Below are 19,031 nucleotides of genomic sequence, written 5' to 3'. Positions count from 1 at the left end.
CACCCCTCAGCCTCCGACGCTCCAGGGAAAACAGCCCCAGCCTGTTCAGCCTCTCCCTGCAGCTCAGATCCTTCAATCCTGTCAACATCCTTGTAAATCTTTCCTGAACCCTTTCAAGTTTCACAACATCTTTCCGATAGGAAGGAGACCAGAATTGCACGCAATATTCCAACAGTGGCCTAACCAATGTCCTGTACAGCCGCAATATGACCTCCCAACTCCTGTACCCAATACTCTGATCAATAAAGGAAAGCATACCCAAACGCCTTCTTCACTATCCTATCTACCTGCAACTCCACTTTCAAGGAGATATGAACCTGCACTCCAAGGTCTCTTTGTTCAGCAACACTCCCTAGGACCTAACCATTAAGTGTATAAGTCCTGCTAAGATTTGCTTTCCCAAAATGCAGCACCGCACATTTATCTGAATTAAAGTCCATCTGCCACTTCTCAGTCCATTGGCCCATCTAGTCCAGATCCTGTTACAATCTGAGGTAACCCTCTTCGCTGTCCAATTTTGGTGTCATCTGCAAACTTACTAACTGTACCTCTTATGTTCGCATCCAAATCATTTATGTAAATGACAAAAAGTACAGGGCCCAGCACCGATCCTTGTGGCACTCCACTGGTCACAAGCCTCCAGTCTGAAAAACAACCCTCCACCACCACCCTCTGTCTTCTACCTTTGAGCCAGTTCTGTATCCAAACGGCTAGTTCTCCCTGTATTCCATGAGATCTAACCTTGCTAATCAGTCTCCCATGGGGAACCTTGTCGCCTTACTGAAGTCCGTATGGATCACATCTACTGCTCTGCCCTCATCAATCTTCTTTGTTACTTCTTCAAAAAACTCAATCAATATTGGGGAATTGTAAGGCAAAAAGCAGTTATTATTGGAGACTTTCAGGATTATTTGATGCTTTCTCTTTCCAGATTAGATGATTCTCTGCTGCATGGACCCCACTAGACATGGCAACCTGATCAGGGGCCCAGACAAATAGTTGTCTCTTATTCAGAAGCCAGCCAGTCTGATTTTGCTCTCTGTTCCAAGAAAATACAGATTTGGGAACTGGGTACAATGTACTCCAGTAAACGTGACTTTTAAAACTGGATTGACATCTTTATGTAGTCTCCTTGCTTTAAGGTACCAACTTCCATTTTAAGCCCACAGACCAAAAATAAAGGCAATAAAAGCATGCGGCCTTTACAAATAATAGCTAAATACTGATGAAGTGTTGGTGAAGTGCTGTGCATAAATACACATCAAAATGCACAGAGATTCCCATGTACTGCATTAACATGCAGGGTGAGAAGCAAATTGCTCTACTCACATTATTCTAGGGAACAGAAGTATTGTGACGAAAGAATCAGGGTTGTACTTGCACTGGGAGTGGAACAGGGAAAGTTAATTGATCAGGCAATTCCTGGAATCTGTAACGATAACTTTTTTGACAGCAGGAATTGAGGGCAGGGAGATGCTGTAGTATGAAATCATTGGGGAAGCTAGCCGTTAACCACAGATGCTGGAAGGTCCACGAGTGTTACAACATTATGTCATTGAGAACATGTGTTGATACCAAAGTTAACAAAATGTCAGCCATGTTTCAGACCTCAAAGTTAGGAGGCTACAGATTAAAACTTCATCCATAGACTTGGACAGAAAATCCATGCTGATGATTAATGATGCCATATTGAGGGAATAAAACATGAATAGTGCCAGAAGAGAAAAAAGAAAAGGTAGTCAATGAAAAGCTTGCAACAAGTTACTGGTATACAACATTTTCAATACAGCGAGTTTTGAGAAGATTTGTAGATCAGGTTGAGGCTCTGGATGTAGGTTTGCTCGCTGAGCTAGAAGGTTCATTTCCAGACATTTCATCACCCTACAAGTAACATCCGCATTGGGTCTCAGGTGAAGCAGTGCACATGATTCCTGCTTTCTATTTATATGTTTGGGTTTCTTTGGGTTGGTGATGTTATTTCCTGTGGTGATGTCATTTCCTGTTCTTTTTCTCAGGGGTTGGTAGATGGGGTCTAACTCGATGTGTTTGTTAATAACAGTTCTGGTTGGAATGCCATGCTTCAAGGAATTCTCGTGTGTCTCTGTTTGGCTTGTCCTAGTCGAAGTGGTGTCCTTCCTTATCTGTATGTAAGGATACTAGTGAGAGAGAGTCGTGTCGTTTTGTGGCTAGTTGGTGTTCGTGTATCCTGGTGGATAGTTTTCTGCTTGTTTGTTCAATGTAGTGTGATGACGTGTGTGTTTTTGGGTGCTATACATACTGCTTTGCGTTGACAAGTTAGCTTTCAATCTAATTTCACATCATGTACATGGCGGCACCACCACCACACAGAATGCATGTTTTACGTCACTTAAATCTCATGAAGTTGTGAAGACCTAATAACTGTTCTCCATACTACATAGTGCATTTGAATGAAACACAAATCTATTACTCTGAAGAAAAAAGTATACTCTTTTAAAAAAGCAGCCTCCTTACATGCAATAATGAGAAAATTTGACCTGACATGTAAATATCCGATATCATATCCCTCAGAAAAAATGCACCCAGATTTGGTACTGAGTAATGAACCCGGCCAGGTGTTAGATTTGGAGATAGGGGAGGACTTTAGTGATAGTGACCACAGTTCAGTTATGTTTACTTTAGCGATGGAAAGGGATAGGTATACACTAGACGGCAAGAGCTACAGCTGAGGGAAAGGCAATTATGACGTGATTAGACAAGATTTAGGATGCACTGGATGGGGAAGCAAACTGCAGGGATGGGCACAATAGAAATGTGGAGCTTATTAAAGGAACTGTGTCTCCTTGATAATTATGTACTTGTCAGACAGGGAGGAAGTTGTCAAGCGCAGGAGGTGTGGTTTACTAAGGAAGTTGAATCTCTTATCAAGAGTAAGAGGAAGACTTATGTTAGGATGAGATGTGAAGGCTCAGCTAAGGCGATTTAGAGTTACAAGGTAGTCAGGAAAGACCAAAGGAGAGAGCTAAAATGAGCAATGAGGGGTCACAGGAAGTTGTTTGGCGGATAGCTTTACATAGGTATAAAAGAATGACTAGAGTAAGATTAGGGCCAATTAAGGACAGTAGTGGGAAGTTGTGCATGGAGTCAGAGAAGATAGGGGAAGCGCTAAATGAATATTTTTCTTCAGTATTCACACTGGAAAAAGATAATGTTGTCGAGGAGAATACTGAGAAACAGGCTACTGGACTAGATAGGATTGAGATTCACAATGTGGTGGTGTTAGAAAATCTGGAAATTGTGAAAACAGATAAATCCCCTGGGCCGGGTGGGATTTCTCTTAGGATTCTCCTGGAAGCCAGCGAAGAGATTGCCGAGCCTTTGGCTTCGATCTTTATGTTGTCACTGTCTACAGGAATAGTGCCAGAACACTGGAGGATAGCAAATGTTGTTCCCTTGTTCAAGGAGGGGAGTAGAGACAATCCTGGTAATTAAAGACCAGTGAGTGTTACTTTGGCTGTGGGTAAAGTGTTGGAAAACATTATAAGAGATAGGAATTATAATCATCTCAATAGGAATAAGTTGATTAAGGATAGTCAACACAGTTTTGTGAAGGGTAGATCATGCCTCACAAACCCTACTGAGTTCTTTGAGAAGGTGACCAAACAGGTGGATGAGGATAAAACGGTTGATGTGGTGTATATGGATTTCAGTAAGGTGTTTGATAAGGATCCCCATGGTAGGCTATTGCAGAAAATACGGAGGCATGGAATGGAGGGCGATTTAGAGGTTTGGATCAGTAATTGGCTAGCTGAAAGAAGACAGAGGGTGGTGGCTGATGGAAAAGGTTTAACCTGGAGTTCAGTTACTAGTGGTGTGCCGTAAGGATCTGTTTTGGGGCCACAGCAGTTTGTCATTTTTATAAATGACCTGGATGAGGGCAGAGAAGGATAGTTTAATAAATTTGCAGATGACACTAATGTCAATACAGTTGTGGATAGTGCTGAAGGATGTTAGAGGTTACAGAAGGACATAGATAAACTGCAGAGCTGGGCTGAGAGGTGGCAAATGGAAGGTGGAAGAAGAGTGTGAGGTGATTCACTTTGGAAGGAGTAACAGGAATGCAGAGTTCTGGATGAATGGTAAGATTCTTGGCAGTATAAATGAGCAGAGAGATCTTTGTGTCCACGTACACAGACCCTCAAAGTTGCCACCCAGGTTGACAGGGCTGTCAAGAAGGCATACAGTGTGTTAGCTTTTCTTGGTAGAGGCGGAGAGTTTCAGAACCACAAGGTCATGCTGCAGCTGTACAAACCTCTGGAGCAGCCACGCTTGGAGTACTGCGTGCAGTTCTGGTCACCTCACTATAGAAAGGATTCGGAAGCTTTGGAAAGGGTTCAGAGGAGATTAACTAGGATGTTACCATGTATGGAGCGAAGGGCTTACGAGGAAAGGTTGAGGGACTTGAGGCTGTTTTCGTTAGACAGAAGGTTGAGAGGTAACTTAATTGAGACATACAAGATAATAAGAGGGTGAGATAGGGTGGACAGGGAGAGCCTTATTCCTCGGATGGGGATGGCTACCACAAGGGGGCATAGCTTCAGGTTAAGGGGTGATAGATTATAGGACAGAGGTCAGAGGTAGTTTTTTTTACTCAGAGTAGCAGGGGCATGGAACGCACTGCCTGCAACAATTGTAGACTCGCCAACTTTAAGGGCACTTAAATGGGAAGCATGTGGTTGAGAATGGAATAGTGCAGGTTAGATGGGCTTCAAATTGGTTTCACAGGGCAGTGCAACATCAGGGCCGAAGGGCCTGTACTGCGCAGTAATGTTCTATGTTCTGCATTCTAATAATATATTAGTTGATTTAAATCTTAACAGCCATAAGTAATGTATGATATATTTTCAGAAACTGCACATGCATTCTAGTGCACAATAGAGATGACAGTAACCATAACAGACCACAGCAGAGATAATGAATAGCTTGGCTCAAAAGTGTTGACATTCAATGATAATGATGGACCAAATTCTTCTCACATAGCAGTAAAGTTTGAACATAATTGGCTTAATTGTTGCTGCTAAGCCATGTACTAGTATATGGATTGATTTTAAACAGTGATATGGTTGATATACCAAACTTCCTGTCAAAGCCTGAACTTTGAGCAGTGACAATCAATTTGTCTTCCTGTGCAAAAACACTACAGCAATGGAAACAACCACTGCTGCTTTATGGAGAGCAATGCTACATCATTTCAGGGGACTGATCTTTCAAATGTATGTTACACTCCCTCCATCATATTAAAAGCAGTGTGTTATTCTAAAAGGTAAAGTAGTTTGACACAATGTTCCTTGAATTCTGTGTGGAAACCCAAAAGATGATCTGTAAAGGATGACATCAAGTTACAATACAAGTGTACTCCAAGGTATGGCCAAAGGAATGTTGCACATGCGTAACGTATATATTTTCACTGAATATGATCACACATTTTGCAACTGAGATCAGACAGGACACCTAAATAAATGTTGTTGGGTTGCAGAGAAAAAAAGCAGCTAGATCAAACTTGAAAGCATGTCAGCAGTTCCGCCCCATACAGTGAGCAGGCAAACTTAGAACTCAATTAAGAAAAGAACATTATTTCAAATTTTGCAGAGTAGATGTAGGCAACACTGCACAGCAAGAATACATTTCTCTTCCTAGGATTGAAAAGGTAAGGCAAAACATGCCGACTCTATGGCACCATAAATGCACATCAATTATCCCTTAATCTAGGGAATTTCATTTTTTGTGTACATCACATTCAAATAGAGTCCAACGTGCTTCAGTGCAGTGTCCACCATGTAAAAGAAAAGCAATGCTAATCAGAGCAAAACCCGTACTTGAATAGGAAAGGAGGCTCTCAAGTCACTCGACACTTCTTGCCAAATTTAAGAAAAACAGCGAGCAGAGTTCAGGAAGACCTGAGTGAAACGAGAAAAGGTGCAAGTCTACAGGCAGCTACACAATACACTGCAGAGACATTTTCAGCATGAAAATCCCTACAGTGAAGAATAACGTTGCTAAATGTTTGAGGAGTCTCTGCAAAGACACCAGTTCCAACAACAGGGCACCTTTCAGCATACTCTGAAACCTTGTTTCTAGACAGTTTCCCATCAGCAGAAATTTCAAGTGAATTCTTTGCCATTTGATATATTTTCAGTCTTGCCTGAAATAATAACTCCCACGCTGGATGGATTAAAATGGAACACAGCAACTGAACTGGTGACAAAAAGTGACAAAAGGAGACAGATTGCACTTTAAAAGATTTAGAAAGGCAAATGTAATTGTAGACCATTGTAGATAGAATTATTTATAAATTCATATATACCTCACTAGTGAGCTGTGCACTGGGGTAGATGCTTGAACTTAAAGAATATTTTCCGTTCTGTTCTTCCAATCACAATCAATTCATCTTCAATCAAATCACACCAAAATGAAGTGCTTTTACGTGGAGCATCTTGCTTTTTCTTGGCCTGCCCTATAACTTCATGTGGTTTGATAAAGCTTCAACACTTTATTATCAATGCATTTATCCTTCCTCCTGGTTGTGATATATGCATTGTCAACTAGGAAATGTAATGCCTGGCTACATGGTTGACACAATTAAACAGTTTAGATGGGAAGTAACATGCATAATGATTTTCTTCTGAATTGTTCTTAGTGGTGTTAGTACAGAACCTTAGGACTTTGCATTTGTTATTATGCAATACAGTATGCAAAGTGCCTTGCTGGGACTGATTAAGATTTAAGTGCAGCAATCAACCTCTAATCAGATATCAGAGTGTACCATGCATGCTAGCATCACTCAGCAAAAAGCGAGAGCAAAACAAGTTTTAACAATTTTACCTAATCTTTCTACACAAGTTAGCTTTCATGCATCTTATGTAAGGGTGATTGATTACCTAGTGGTATCATGACTGGACTATTAATCCTGAGACCCAGGGAGCGGTCTAGGGACCTGGGTTCAAATTCTACCACAGCACATGAATTTGGATCCAACAAAAATCTGGAATTAAGAATCTAATGGTGACGGTGAATCCATTGTCAATTGCTGAAAAAACCCATATGCTTCACTAATGTCCTTTAGAAAAGGAAACTGCCATTCTTACCTGGTTTGGTCTACACATGACTACAGACCCACAGCAATGTGGTTGGCTCATAACTGCCCTCTGGGCAACTAGGGGTCAGCAATTCATGCTGGCCTAGCCAGCAATCCCTTTACCCAGTGAACAACTAAAAACAAAAGCTCCTCTACGACTACCACCAGAATTCACAAAACGTTAAAAGAGGAGAGTACAACTTCAATATAAGGCCTCAAACTACATTTGAAAAAAAATAGCAAATTAATTTTACTTAAAAGTTAGAAAACACTATCTCTCCTTTCCATTTTGTTTCACCCCATCACTATCTTACCAAGACAGACACAGATCTGGGAAAAAAAACCCACATAAAGAAATGTAATCAGCCTCACTCATACCTGTGGGACGGCACTGCTGCCAAATATTCCTTTAAGGATGGCTAGACAACGACCAACAATGACATCATCGCTAATGTTCTCCATGATTCCAGCTGCCTCTCCAGCCACTAGAGCCAGTAGGATTGGAGCTGGCAATGAACAAAATAACTAATCAAAAGAAATGTAACCACGTGCTCATGATTACTGACAGCAGGTTCCACATTTTGTGCAACTACAGAGCAACTGCAACATTCATGGGTTTAAAAGGTGCCCAAATAATTATAAACCTGAGTGTTATGAATCATATTCGTCCCTAGGAAGAGGGAATCAAAAAGGGGGTTTATTAGAACCAGAATACATCAAATGGATCCAAACATGTCAAAAAATGTAGGATATTAAGAAAAGTATGCCTTATTCCAAATAGTGTTGATTTAGAATGTAAGAAGCTTGGACAGGGAGTCATGCTGAGGGAAAAAGTTATTGTTGCTGTTGAACTGTAGCTGCAGCTATTTAAAATTTTCAAGCACTCTTTCATTAACTGAAGCTTTGAACCACAATACAACAGGCACAATATGAATCTCAAAAGCATCAACAAAATACAAACATACTAAATAAAAAAAAGGAGACCATAAGCCCCTCAAGCTTGTTCCGCCATTAAATAATATTTAGTTGAAAATTCAGAGCACTCAAATAGTGAATCATATATTATTTAAACAGCATTATACCAAATAATGATTGGAATGATCGTTGCTTTGGATCAAAGTACAATCTCCAGGGCTCAGCTACTTAAGAATTGCTGCAGAGTAATTAATGCTCAGATCAAGCAAAATTGGCTACTTGTCAGAAGACAGAGGGTGGTGGTTGATGGGAAACGTTCATCCTTGAGTTCAGTTAGTAGTGGTATACCGCAAGGAGGTGTTCCAGTAGAGTTGTGGACAATGCAGAAGGATGTTGCAGGCTACAGAGGGACATAGGTGAGCTACACAGCTGGGCTGAGGGGTGGCAAATGGAGTCTAATGCCGAAAAGTGAGAGGTGATTCACTTTGGAAGGAGTAACAGGAGTACTGAGTTAATGGTATGATTCTTGATAATGTGGATGAGCAGAGACATCTCAGTGACTTTGTGCACAGATCCCTCAAAGTAGTCACCCAGGTTGATAGACTGTACGCCTTCTTAATGATCCTGAGAGCTTTTATTGGCAGAGGGATTGAGTTTTGGAGCCATGAGGTCATGTTGCAGCTGTACAAAACTCTGGTGTGGCCACACTTGGAATACTGTGGACAGTTCTGGTCACCACATTATAGGAAGGATGTGGAAGCAACGGAAAGGGTGCAGAGGAGATTTACCAGGATGTTGCCTAGTATGGAGGGGACGTCTTATAAGGAAAAGCCGAGGGAATTGAGGCTGTTTTCATTAGAGAGGAGGTAGTTAAGAGGTGACTTAATAGAGACATACAGATGATCTGAGGATGAGAGATGAGTGGCCTCGAAACAACAACTATTTTCCTGTATGTCAAAAATGACTGCAGTCAGCAGAAAGTTTGCCCCCATTACCCATTAATTCCAGTTTTGCTAGGGCACCTTGATGCCACAATTGGTTGAATGTGGTCTTGATGTCAAGGGCTGTCATGCTCACATCATATTTGGAATTCAGCTGTTTTATCCACACTTGAACTAAGGTTATACTGAGATCAGGACCTAAGTGGCAAAGTTCTATTCCGACTCTCTACACAAAATTAGGTTAATACACAATGTGCAGAATCCAACATTTATCATCCAAATTACCAAATTATATTTTTGGGCAGTTCCATAAATATGGACATTTGGCTTCAGTTTAAAGTCTTAATAGTTAAATATGAAAATGAGATGAGACATTACAATTGTTCTAGTGAAAAATAATTCTAATGATTTGATTGAGCAGAACACAAATGTTGCCTGCTTGTTAAGATATAACATTATCAGAAAGTAAATTCGCTCTGCTAAAGTTATATCATTTTTTTTGTCAAAGAAAGTGATTTCCTTAGTATGCAATAAGCCATTTCTGGTATGCAAGTACCTTTATAAAGATTCCAAAAAAGGAACAACTCTCCCCTACTGGCAGTAGTGCTTCCAACATGACCAAAGAGATTTACACTGGGGTCCCAGAATACACGATCAAAACATAATACAACCTGTAAGTAACACAAAGAGAGCATTAACAGATGGTAAATTATTTATCATCAACATAATTTGATCAGTAATGGTACATCAACAACTAGCCAGCTACTACTCAGCTACTGAGTAGTGGGAGTCAGTACAACTAATATGGAAATCTACCAGTGAATCAAAACAAATCATTTAAAAAGGGAAAGAGACAAAACAAGGTCATAATAGGACAGAAATAGGCCAGATAATGTAATATATTTTATTGGGAAAATGTTAGAATAAATAAAAAGAATGTAATAGAGCATTTAGAAAAACAGTCTAATCAAGCAGAATCATGAAGAGGAAGTGTTGCATGGCATATTTACTAGACTATCTAAGGGAGATAACATGAAGGACAGACAAAGGAAAAGCAGTGGACGTGACATATTTTGATTTTCAGGCAGCATTTGATAAGGTACCAGACATTAGGCTACTTTGCTATGATAAGCACCCATTGTGTTACACGTACCAGCGATTGGCTAGCTAAGAGAGAGTTGGGAAAAGTTGTCATTTTTGGGGCAGCACCTGTAACTGATGGAACGTCATCGGGATCAGTGATGGGCCACAATTATTTACAATATATATTCATGACTTTGATGAGGAAAGTGAATGTACTATAGCCAAGATTACAAGTGACACAAAAAAAAATGGGAAGGTAAGCAATGAGGATGACACAAATGATGCCGAGGGATATAGACAATTTAAGCAAGTGGGCAAAACTTTGGCAAGTGAAATATAATGTGAGAAAATATGAGATTATGCACTTTTGTAGAAAGAATAGAGGAGATTATTATTATTTAAATGTAGACTGGTTGTAGAAAGCTACAGAACAGAGGAATTTACTCCATCGACCAAAAACTAGCATACACGTCCAGTGGATAATAGGGAAGGCAAATGGAATGCTGGCCTTTATTTCAAAGCAGTGTAAAGATAGGGAGGTTTTACTAAAACTGTACAACATATTGGTCAGACCACAGCTGCAAACAGTTCTGGGAGCCTGATCTGAAGAAAGGTATATTGCCATTGGAGGCACTCCAGAGAAGATTCACTTAGTTGGTACCAGGCATGAAGGGACTGTCTCTGAAGGTTGAGCCTGCACTTGCCAGAATTTAGAAGAATGACAGATGACCTTCCAAAAGAGAAAATGCTAGAAAATCTCAGCAGGTCTGCCAGCATCTGTAAGGAGAGAAAAGAGCTGACATTTCGAGTCTAACTGACCCTTTATCAAAGCTCACCTTGTTGAGACATAAAGGATGGTTAGGGGACTTGCCAGAGTAGATGTGAAAAGGTTGGTTCTCACTAGGATCAGAAAGTAGAATCTCAGACTAAGAGGTCGTACATTTCAGACCCAGCTGTGGAATTTCTCCTCTAAGTGGGTAGTGAAGGTCTTTACAAGGATTATAACTTGTCTCTCAATTTCAGAGCATTGATGGTGTACCTTGTTCAAATTTCCAAAGCCCATACGCTGAATGGCAGAAGTTTTCCACTCAGGAAGAGGAGGTACAAATTGAACCGCTGGAGGTTGTTGCTTCAAGACACCCAGTGGGAGAGTGCATAAAACTGCATCACACTTGTAAATGAATGTCTGGCTGTTTGAACGAGTATTCTGAGCAATGACTTCACATCCTGAAAAATATTAATGCAATCCTAGCATTAAATGACTATAAAGAACACAGAACCAGAAAGATTAATAAATAACTGCTCAAGTTACTGCTGATCAACGTTGTAAGTGGAATAAGTCTGCCAAAACCAATATTATAATTTTCTTTCAGCACACAGTCAACTGCAAAACATCCCACCACATGATCGAGGAACAAAAGGTGCAATGCTTCCTGTTCTTGTCTCACACGTTTATTTTACTTCAATCTACAGCAGAGCTTCCAGTAGATTTCAATGAATAATTTACTTTGCATCCCTAGTCCAACAGTCAAGTTATAGGAAAGTAAATTACAGATGTACAAATAAAATAGGATGCTTAACTATTTTTCAATGTCCTTTGCAAACAAGAAACAAAGGTAGCAATGTTTGAGGATTAAGGCTTTCAATTAAAAGACTAGGATCTCAATTTCAGTCTTAATGACTTGTCTTCTTAAACTGAGATAGCAGACATCAAGTCTGTCATCTAGACATTCTTTCATTTAATGCTGCTTCAAAGAGGTAGATCAAGTTACTTTTCTAGGTGGACTACATCACCTATGTTAGTCATAATGGGTGTTATGGTGTTACTAATAGTTTAACAAATATAAATGCTATCACAGAAAGACCTGACAGGTAGATCACAGATCCTTTTGGAACACATTATTTTTCTCCACTTCGGAACCTTCATTATAACTTTGGAAGATACCCATTATAACTCTCCTTTCTTCAAGTATATGTTTAAAATTACAAGAGGAGGAGAAGAATATAACCGAATCCTGTGACATACATTCTTCATAATTCCTATTACGGTTTTCTGCTGAAAAGGTGCAGAAAATACACGAATTGAGCTTTCTAATGAAAGTGTTTTATCAAGTTGATACAAGATAATTAAGAATACTGTAGACAACTACTAAGGATTCCAAACCTTCACTGTTAAATAGTTACATAATCTTTTGCAAACATGCTGTTTCTGGTCTTGTCCCTGTTAATTTAATAAACATGACCCTGAATTCAAAATCTGAAGTATAAAGCCTATTAGCATATATCTACCTTTCAATCTCACAGGTTGGTGTTTATAATGGTTAAGTAGTATTACTTCTAGTGTGTATCATCGCCAATTCTGCAAAGCATTAAACAAAAGCACTTCCGTTATAAACTACATTTACATTTTTTAAATCTCCCATCTCCCAAATGATCAGGAACAATTAAAAAGGAACACTATAATAGTTTTTTTTTAAAAAACACATATCAGCATAAAGAGCTTTAGAATCCATAGGGGTCGTTTGGAAGTACTAAGAGACAAACTAAGTTTTCCATGAGGATTACTCAGTATTCTAAATTAAAAACAGACATCTTGATCCAAAAGATCTGCGTAAATATGTGCCCTTTACACCTTACTTCATCTCATTCTTGCAATCTAGGATCTAAATATTGTGCACCTTACATTGTCTACTGTCTATTCACAGAAACCAAACACAAGATGCACTTCTGAAATTCGCCAAAGAACCCTAGACAATATCTCCCAAATCCACAATCAACTCCATCTAGAAAGACAGAAGAACTGGTAAATGTGGGTTAATATGGACTGCAGTGGTTCAACAGGCAGTTCACCACCACTTTCTCAAGGGTAACTAGGAGTGAGCAATAAAAGGTGGCCCAACCAGCAACGTCCACATCCCATGAATGAATTTTAAAAATCATTAAGTAGTTTGTATCATTGAGATTCTTTAAAACTTAGAAATTCAAAAACAAAATGCAGGACATCAGTGGTTTTTAACATTAGAATTTCTATCACAAATTAATTCACACAAGATTAGCATCAACTAACCTGAGGCAGTATAACGGACTTGTCGAACAGCTGTATTTAATTTAATGTCAAGACCTTCTGCAAGTGCAACGGGGACACAAGAATAACCATTTCGTACTGTTAAGTGGCTTCCTGTGAATTCAAAGTCATCGTCCTGAATAGAAAAAACAGGAAATGACATCACTGAAAATAATGTGTAATATCATTTTATTTGATGTGACTTGAATCAAAGTAAATTAAACTAGCTAGCCCACATTTGCTCCTAGTCAATCAAAATCTGCATATACAATTGTACAGTGTAACAAACAACTCAGAAATACACATCCTAAACAAAAAACAACAACTTGCACTTCAACAAATGACTTAAATATAGAAAACATCTGAAGACACTCCACAAAATAAAAATCAGACAAAACCTGCCAGTGATACAATTTATAGAGAAGGGACAGAATAAGAGCGAACCTGCTAATATAATGTGGGAAGAGAAATCAGCATTCAGGGTAGATCAATGATTGCAAAGATAGATATGAAAATTTGAGACTTCTTACAAAAGAGATTACAAGGTCATTTATAGCAATACTCAAAACTCTGAAGGGGTCATATAGAGTACATACAGTTCTTAGTGTATAAGGGTTTGAGAAAAAGAGCACCATGATGCTATTAATTGGAAAAGGTTTGAAGACAAAGTGAAAGAGAATATTAAAAAAGTAGTTGTTTGGTAATGCATAACTCAAATATTGTTAAAATGAGACAAGACAAAGCTTTTTTGTCTTGTACTCATTCGAGCTAAAGACAGCTATTCGACCTAGGTTTGCTTCACCGTTCAATGAGATTATGAATGATCAGATAATCCTCAACTCCACTTTCTTGCCTTATTCCCATAAATTTAAATTCCTTCACTGACTGCAAATGAGTCTATCTCAGCCTTGAATACACTGAACATTCCCACCTTTACAACTGGGCGGCACGGTGGCACAGCGGTTAGCACTGCTGCCTCACAGCGCCAGAGACCCGGGTTCAATTCCTGCCTCAGGCGACTGACTGTGTGGAGTTTGCACATTCTCCCCGGTGTCTGCGTGGGTTTCCTCCGGGTGCTCCGGTTTCCTCCCACAGTCCAAAGATGTGCGGGTCAGGTGAATTAGTCATGCTAAATTGCCAGTAGTGTTAGGTAAGGGGTAGATGTAGGGGTATGGGTGGGTTGTGCTTCGGTGGGGCGGTGTGGACTTGTTTCCACACTAAGTAATCTAATCTAAAAAACTCTCTGCATTATACAATGCTACAAATCCGTTGCCCCTCTCCGAGAAGAAACTTCTCCTCATCACTATCTTAAATATACCACTCCTTACACTGAGATTAGGCACTCTGAGAAACCTCTCTGCACCTATCCTGACAAGGCCTCGGAGAATCTTATTTGTTTCTGTAAAGTCTCCTCTCATTCTTCTAAATCCAATGCTGGGATCAACTTAGTGAACATTCTCTGGATTGCCTCCAATGCAAATATATTTTTTATCAGATAAGGGGATTAACATGTTCACAGTATGCTAGGCTTGGCCTGAACAGCGTTTTGTACAGTTTTAGCACAACTTGCCAATATTGATTTCCTAGAGTGTGGTGTATAAAGGTCAACATTCCATTTGCTACCCCTATTACATGCTGAACGTGTACTTAGTCTTTTGTGATTTATAAACAAATACCCTAAATCCTCCTGTGTTGCAGCCTTCTGCAGTCCTTCTAATTCAATCATATTCAACTCCTCTATTCCTCGTGCCAAAGTGCATAACTTCAAATGTTCCCCACATTGTATTTCATCTGCCTAGTTTTTGCCCATTCTGTAGACTCAGCCATCCTCACTACTTATCTTCCCACATATTTTTTTGTCATCCACAAACATGGCAATAGTACATTCCTTCTCAAATCCAAGTCATTAATAAATACTGTAAATAACTGTGGCCCCAAGCACTGATCCCTGTGGCATTCCATTGGTTACAGGTTTCCATCCTGAAAATGCCTACTCCAGCTCTGTCTATGAGTTTATCGAATTTTTATCCATGCTAGCATAACACTCCAAACACCATGAGTTCTTGTCTTATTAACTATCCTTCTGTGTGGTACCTTATCAAATACCTTTTGAAAACCCAAATGTATTACATCATGCTGGCTCTCCCTTATCCACTATTTGTTGCCTCCTCAAAAAGAATTCGAATAAATTTGTCAAGCATGATTTCCCCTTCATGAAGCTACTCTGAATCTGTTTGATCATATCAAGTACTTCTAAAGCTCTATTACTTCCTTTATAATAGAATCTAACACTTTCCCAATAACAAGTTAAACTAATAGTTACCAGTTTATTGTCTCTTTCCCTTTTTTAGTAAGGGCGTTACATTAGCACTTTTGCAATTCTCTGGGGTTTTCCAACCTACAAATCTTAAGGATTCTGGAAGATTACTTGTAGAGCATCCACAATAGTAATTCCTTTAATAATCTAGAATGCTACCTATCAGGTCCAGGGGACTTGTTGGCTTTTAGACCAATTAATTTCCCTAGTATTTCTTCGTCTAGTAATAGCTATTGTATTATGTTTTCCTCCACCTTTTGTCACTTAATTTAGTAATTTTGGTACCCTCTATTGTGAAGACCGATGTAAAGTATTTAGTGATCCCTCTGTCATTTTCTGGTTCCCCATTACTATTTCACCATCTTCACTCTCTAAAAGGCCTAAGTTCACCATTGCTAATCACTTCCTTTTTATACACTTGAAGAAGCTCTTACTGTCCACTTTTAATATTACCTGCTACTTTATTTGCAAAGTTTATTTTTGTCTCTATCATTTCTTGGTCACCTTTATAGATGGACGAAAAAGGGGCGAATTGTAGACTAGGTAATTAGGACTACTGCTCACATGGAGAATAAACATTAATATAGACTGACTGGATGATGTTCTTCCCTGAAATTATAAACTGTTGTTATGGACTAAGCCAGACCACTCAAAACATTCTTAAGCAGGCAGCTCAGACCATAACTTTGCAATTTGGTTAGTAAGTGTACAATGAAAATTACCCGGATTAAGTTAGCTAAGTTGACTACTAGATTTTAAAACAGACAAAACATTATTCACAAAATTACACAAAGAAACACTAAACAGAATAAAGAACGCCTACTGAACTCAACCTATCAAGGTAGACTTAATTTATGCTGTTCCGAATATACACAACAGTCCCAATAAGCAAACTCCCTTTAAAAACCAGTATAAATGGAACACATGCTTACAGGTTGAAGTTGAAGGGCAGAAAAGAAAGAGCGAGAGCTTCCACACAGCTCCCTGTTGAATTCCCAACCAGTTCAAGACTGAACTAAAACCTGCTCAACTCAGTTAGAGAGCTGACCACTCCCCTTTCATTATACAGATCACTTCTAAAACAGACCACTTTGGCCTAAGTCTCATCTGTATACATATAAACAAAATGCCTCAAAATCCTTTTCATCTCTGTACCAAACCAGATTGATTAAAGCCCTACCCAGTTTATTACCCCTCTGAAAAAAATCAAGGACAGAATCTTCTTGAGCCCAGGAACAGCCTTTAGAAAAAGGGGAACTAGCTTTGTGACACTATGCACACAGACTGAGCAACCACCTATTTTCCAGAATCGCCACGTATTACAAAAAAGGAGCCACCTGATTCTGGGAAAAAACAAATGTTTCAATATGCAGTTATTGTAGAGGATGCAGATTACAGATCACACATCATACAATGAAACTAACATAGGGAAACTAACAAATCAAGAGAAATTAGGGACGGGCAATAAATGCTGGTCAAGCCAATGATACCCATATTTGCCAAACCAATAATTTAAAGAAAAATCCATATATCAACTACACCAGTCTGTGCTGCATTAGACATGTTAAATATTCACTCACCTGGTCCCAATGCTTCAATGAAAGTGTGGAGAGAGGTGTTGCATTAGCAAATTCCAAGTTGGCAAAATGCCAATCCAAGATCTGTCGGTCCCTTGACGACAGGTAAACATCACTAAAACATGTAAAAGCATAATTCAAAAACAATTCAACATCTTGTCTTCTCATTTACCAAGATATTACAAGTTACAGTTTACAGGCCAGTGGTTCTCAAGGTTTGGTCCATAAGGGTTCTCCAAGTGGTCCTTTGGATGGTCTAAATACATATCATTGAAGTACAATCCCACAGCTGAGTGTATCAAGAAAACATGCCAGAACCCTCATCCCCACCACCCATTTAGATAACAGACAACTCCTGTGAACTCAACGCAAGTTGACATGTGTGACAATGTAACTTCATAAGCAATGTTCGTGCTGTTAATATGGAAGCAAGCATTCATTTCTCAGAAAAAAATATGACTTTACAAGGATGGTTTAAATGAAAACATTCTCTTGTTAATAATTCATTCATAATATGAAAGCATCTATACTTTTGTTTCTAGAGTGAATTAATAATTAAATAATCGTGAACAAATGTATGCTCATCAATTTCTTACTTGAATATGGTGAGGTAGGACCATTAGGTGGTTTGCAAGGTGTTTTTAACCCTGTCCACCCCCCCATCCAAATGGTCAGCAGACTAAAACATTCGAGAACCGCTGCATCAGTCCACTCATACATTTCAATGTTTAGAAAAACTTGTGATTTGACGCACATCCTCTAGTAAGGCAAGTCAAACACTGCTCATAGCTCTGCATATAATCCAACATCCTAACTACAGCATAGTGATAAAAACCTGGCAATTACATTGTGAAACACCCTAAATACTAGTCAAAATTATTTCAAAACATGCAAAGTGTGTGCATGAATGGAAATACCTGGGTGGATTTGCTTCTAATTCCTGGAGCTTCTCCTCTAGTTTCACTTGGGCTTCTGCAAGCTCATCATATTCCTATTACAAATTAAGTAAAATGAATTTGTCAAATCATCATATAAAACAAATGCTGCTGAATGTTAGAGCAAAAGTCTGCTTCCCTTTACCTATGATACTGTGTTACGACTCAGCCCAAACTGTACTATGAACTAGCTATATTAGCGTCATGCTCCTTGCAAAGGCTGCTCCTAACCAAAACATTAAAATCAAACTTTAATTCACCAACATTAATTTCATTTTCGATGCTAACGATGCTGTGATCTGTTCCAGTGAAAACAGATTTAAGAGTTATTTGTTCCGTATTTAAGTGCTTTTGGGCTGGATTTAGATTACCCCAAATAATTTCATTTGGCTAAGCAATACTCTCTGTTTGGATTCAGGTGAAAAGGAGAGTTCTTAGTAATTTTATTAACAATCATGAAATTGCAGCAGGGAAACAGTCATTCAGCCCAACTATCCATGTTGGCATTTAGCTTTCACCACTTCCTCAAACTCTGACAGCATCCAAACAAAATTGTTCTTTCCATCACTTATGCCACCATATTGTTCCAACAGCGTCACACCCCATACTGCAGCAAGTAACCATTAGAAGTTTCAGAGATCATCTTTATCCCTAGACTTTTACTGTTTGTGATAAATCTTAGAACTTCATTACCTTTTTCTACTGCTATATAAACCTAAAGTTCTCACTTTAACATCCTGCAAACTTTTTGTCTTATATTGCTTTCGCTAACCCATAGCGCAAAGCCTACTTCTTTCAGAGCATAGCCACTGTGAATCAAATACATTACAAGTATTTAAGGTGGTAAAATGGTGATTATTAGCAATTGGAACTGCATTACAAATTTTGATATATGCATATAACTCTAATGGGTGACCATGCTTCTGTAGGTGCAAGCAAGCACAGATCTTCAAATTGTCAGAAGGAAAACTTTTTTTAAAGTACAACACAGTACAGCACCACACCTTTGCCATCATTAGCCTTTGGTTCTAACAGCAGGCACTGATGCAAGTAATTTTAAAAATGACAAGACATTCACATAAGAT

The 19,031-nt window shown here is 39.0% G+C and overlaps 1 protein-coding gene across 2 annotated transcripts in view; it reads right to left on the bottom strand.

The window, feature by feature from the left end:
- Positions 1-19,031, bottom strand: part of kdm1a (lysine (K)-specific demethylase 1a) — a 64,463-nt gene that overhangs the window by 10,830 nt on the left and 34,602 nt on the right. For both annotated transcript variants that reach the window (XM_072548101.1, XM_072548100.1), the window contains 6 exons: positions 17,929-18,002; positions 17,015-17,126; positions 13,121-13,253; positions 11,093-11,280; positions 9,527-9,641; positions 7,493-7,620 (listed from right to left, as the gene is read on the bottom strand). In XM_072548101.1, coding sequence (XP_072404202.1) covers positions 7,493-7,620; positions 9,527-9,641; positions 11,093-11,280; positions 13,121-13,253; positions 17,015-17,126; positions 17,929-18,002 — 750 coding nt within the window. The remainder of the gene's footprint in view (positions 1-7,492; positions 7,621-9,526; positions 9,642-11,092; positions 11,281-13,120; positions 13,254-17,014; positions 17,127-17,928; positions 18,003-19,031) is intronic.

Source organism: Chiloscyllium punctatum, chromosome 27 (genome assembly GCF_047496795.1).
Source record: "Chiloscyllium punctatum isolate Juve2018m chromosome 27, sChiPun1.3, whole genome shotgun sequence".
Lineage (NCBI taxonomy): Eukaryota > Metazoa > Chordata > Chondrichthyes > Orectolobiformes > Hemiscylliidae > Chiloscyllium > Chiloscyllium punctatum.
The sequence above is the reverse complement of the archived record's forward strand: the minus strand, read 5'-3'. Positions and strand labels throughout refer to the sequence as shown.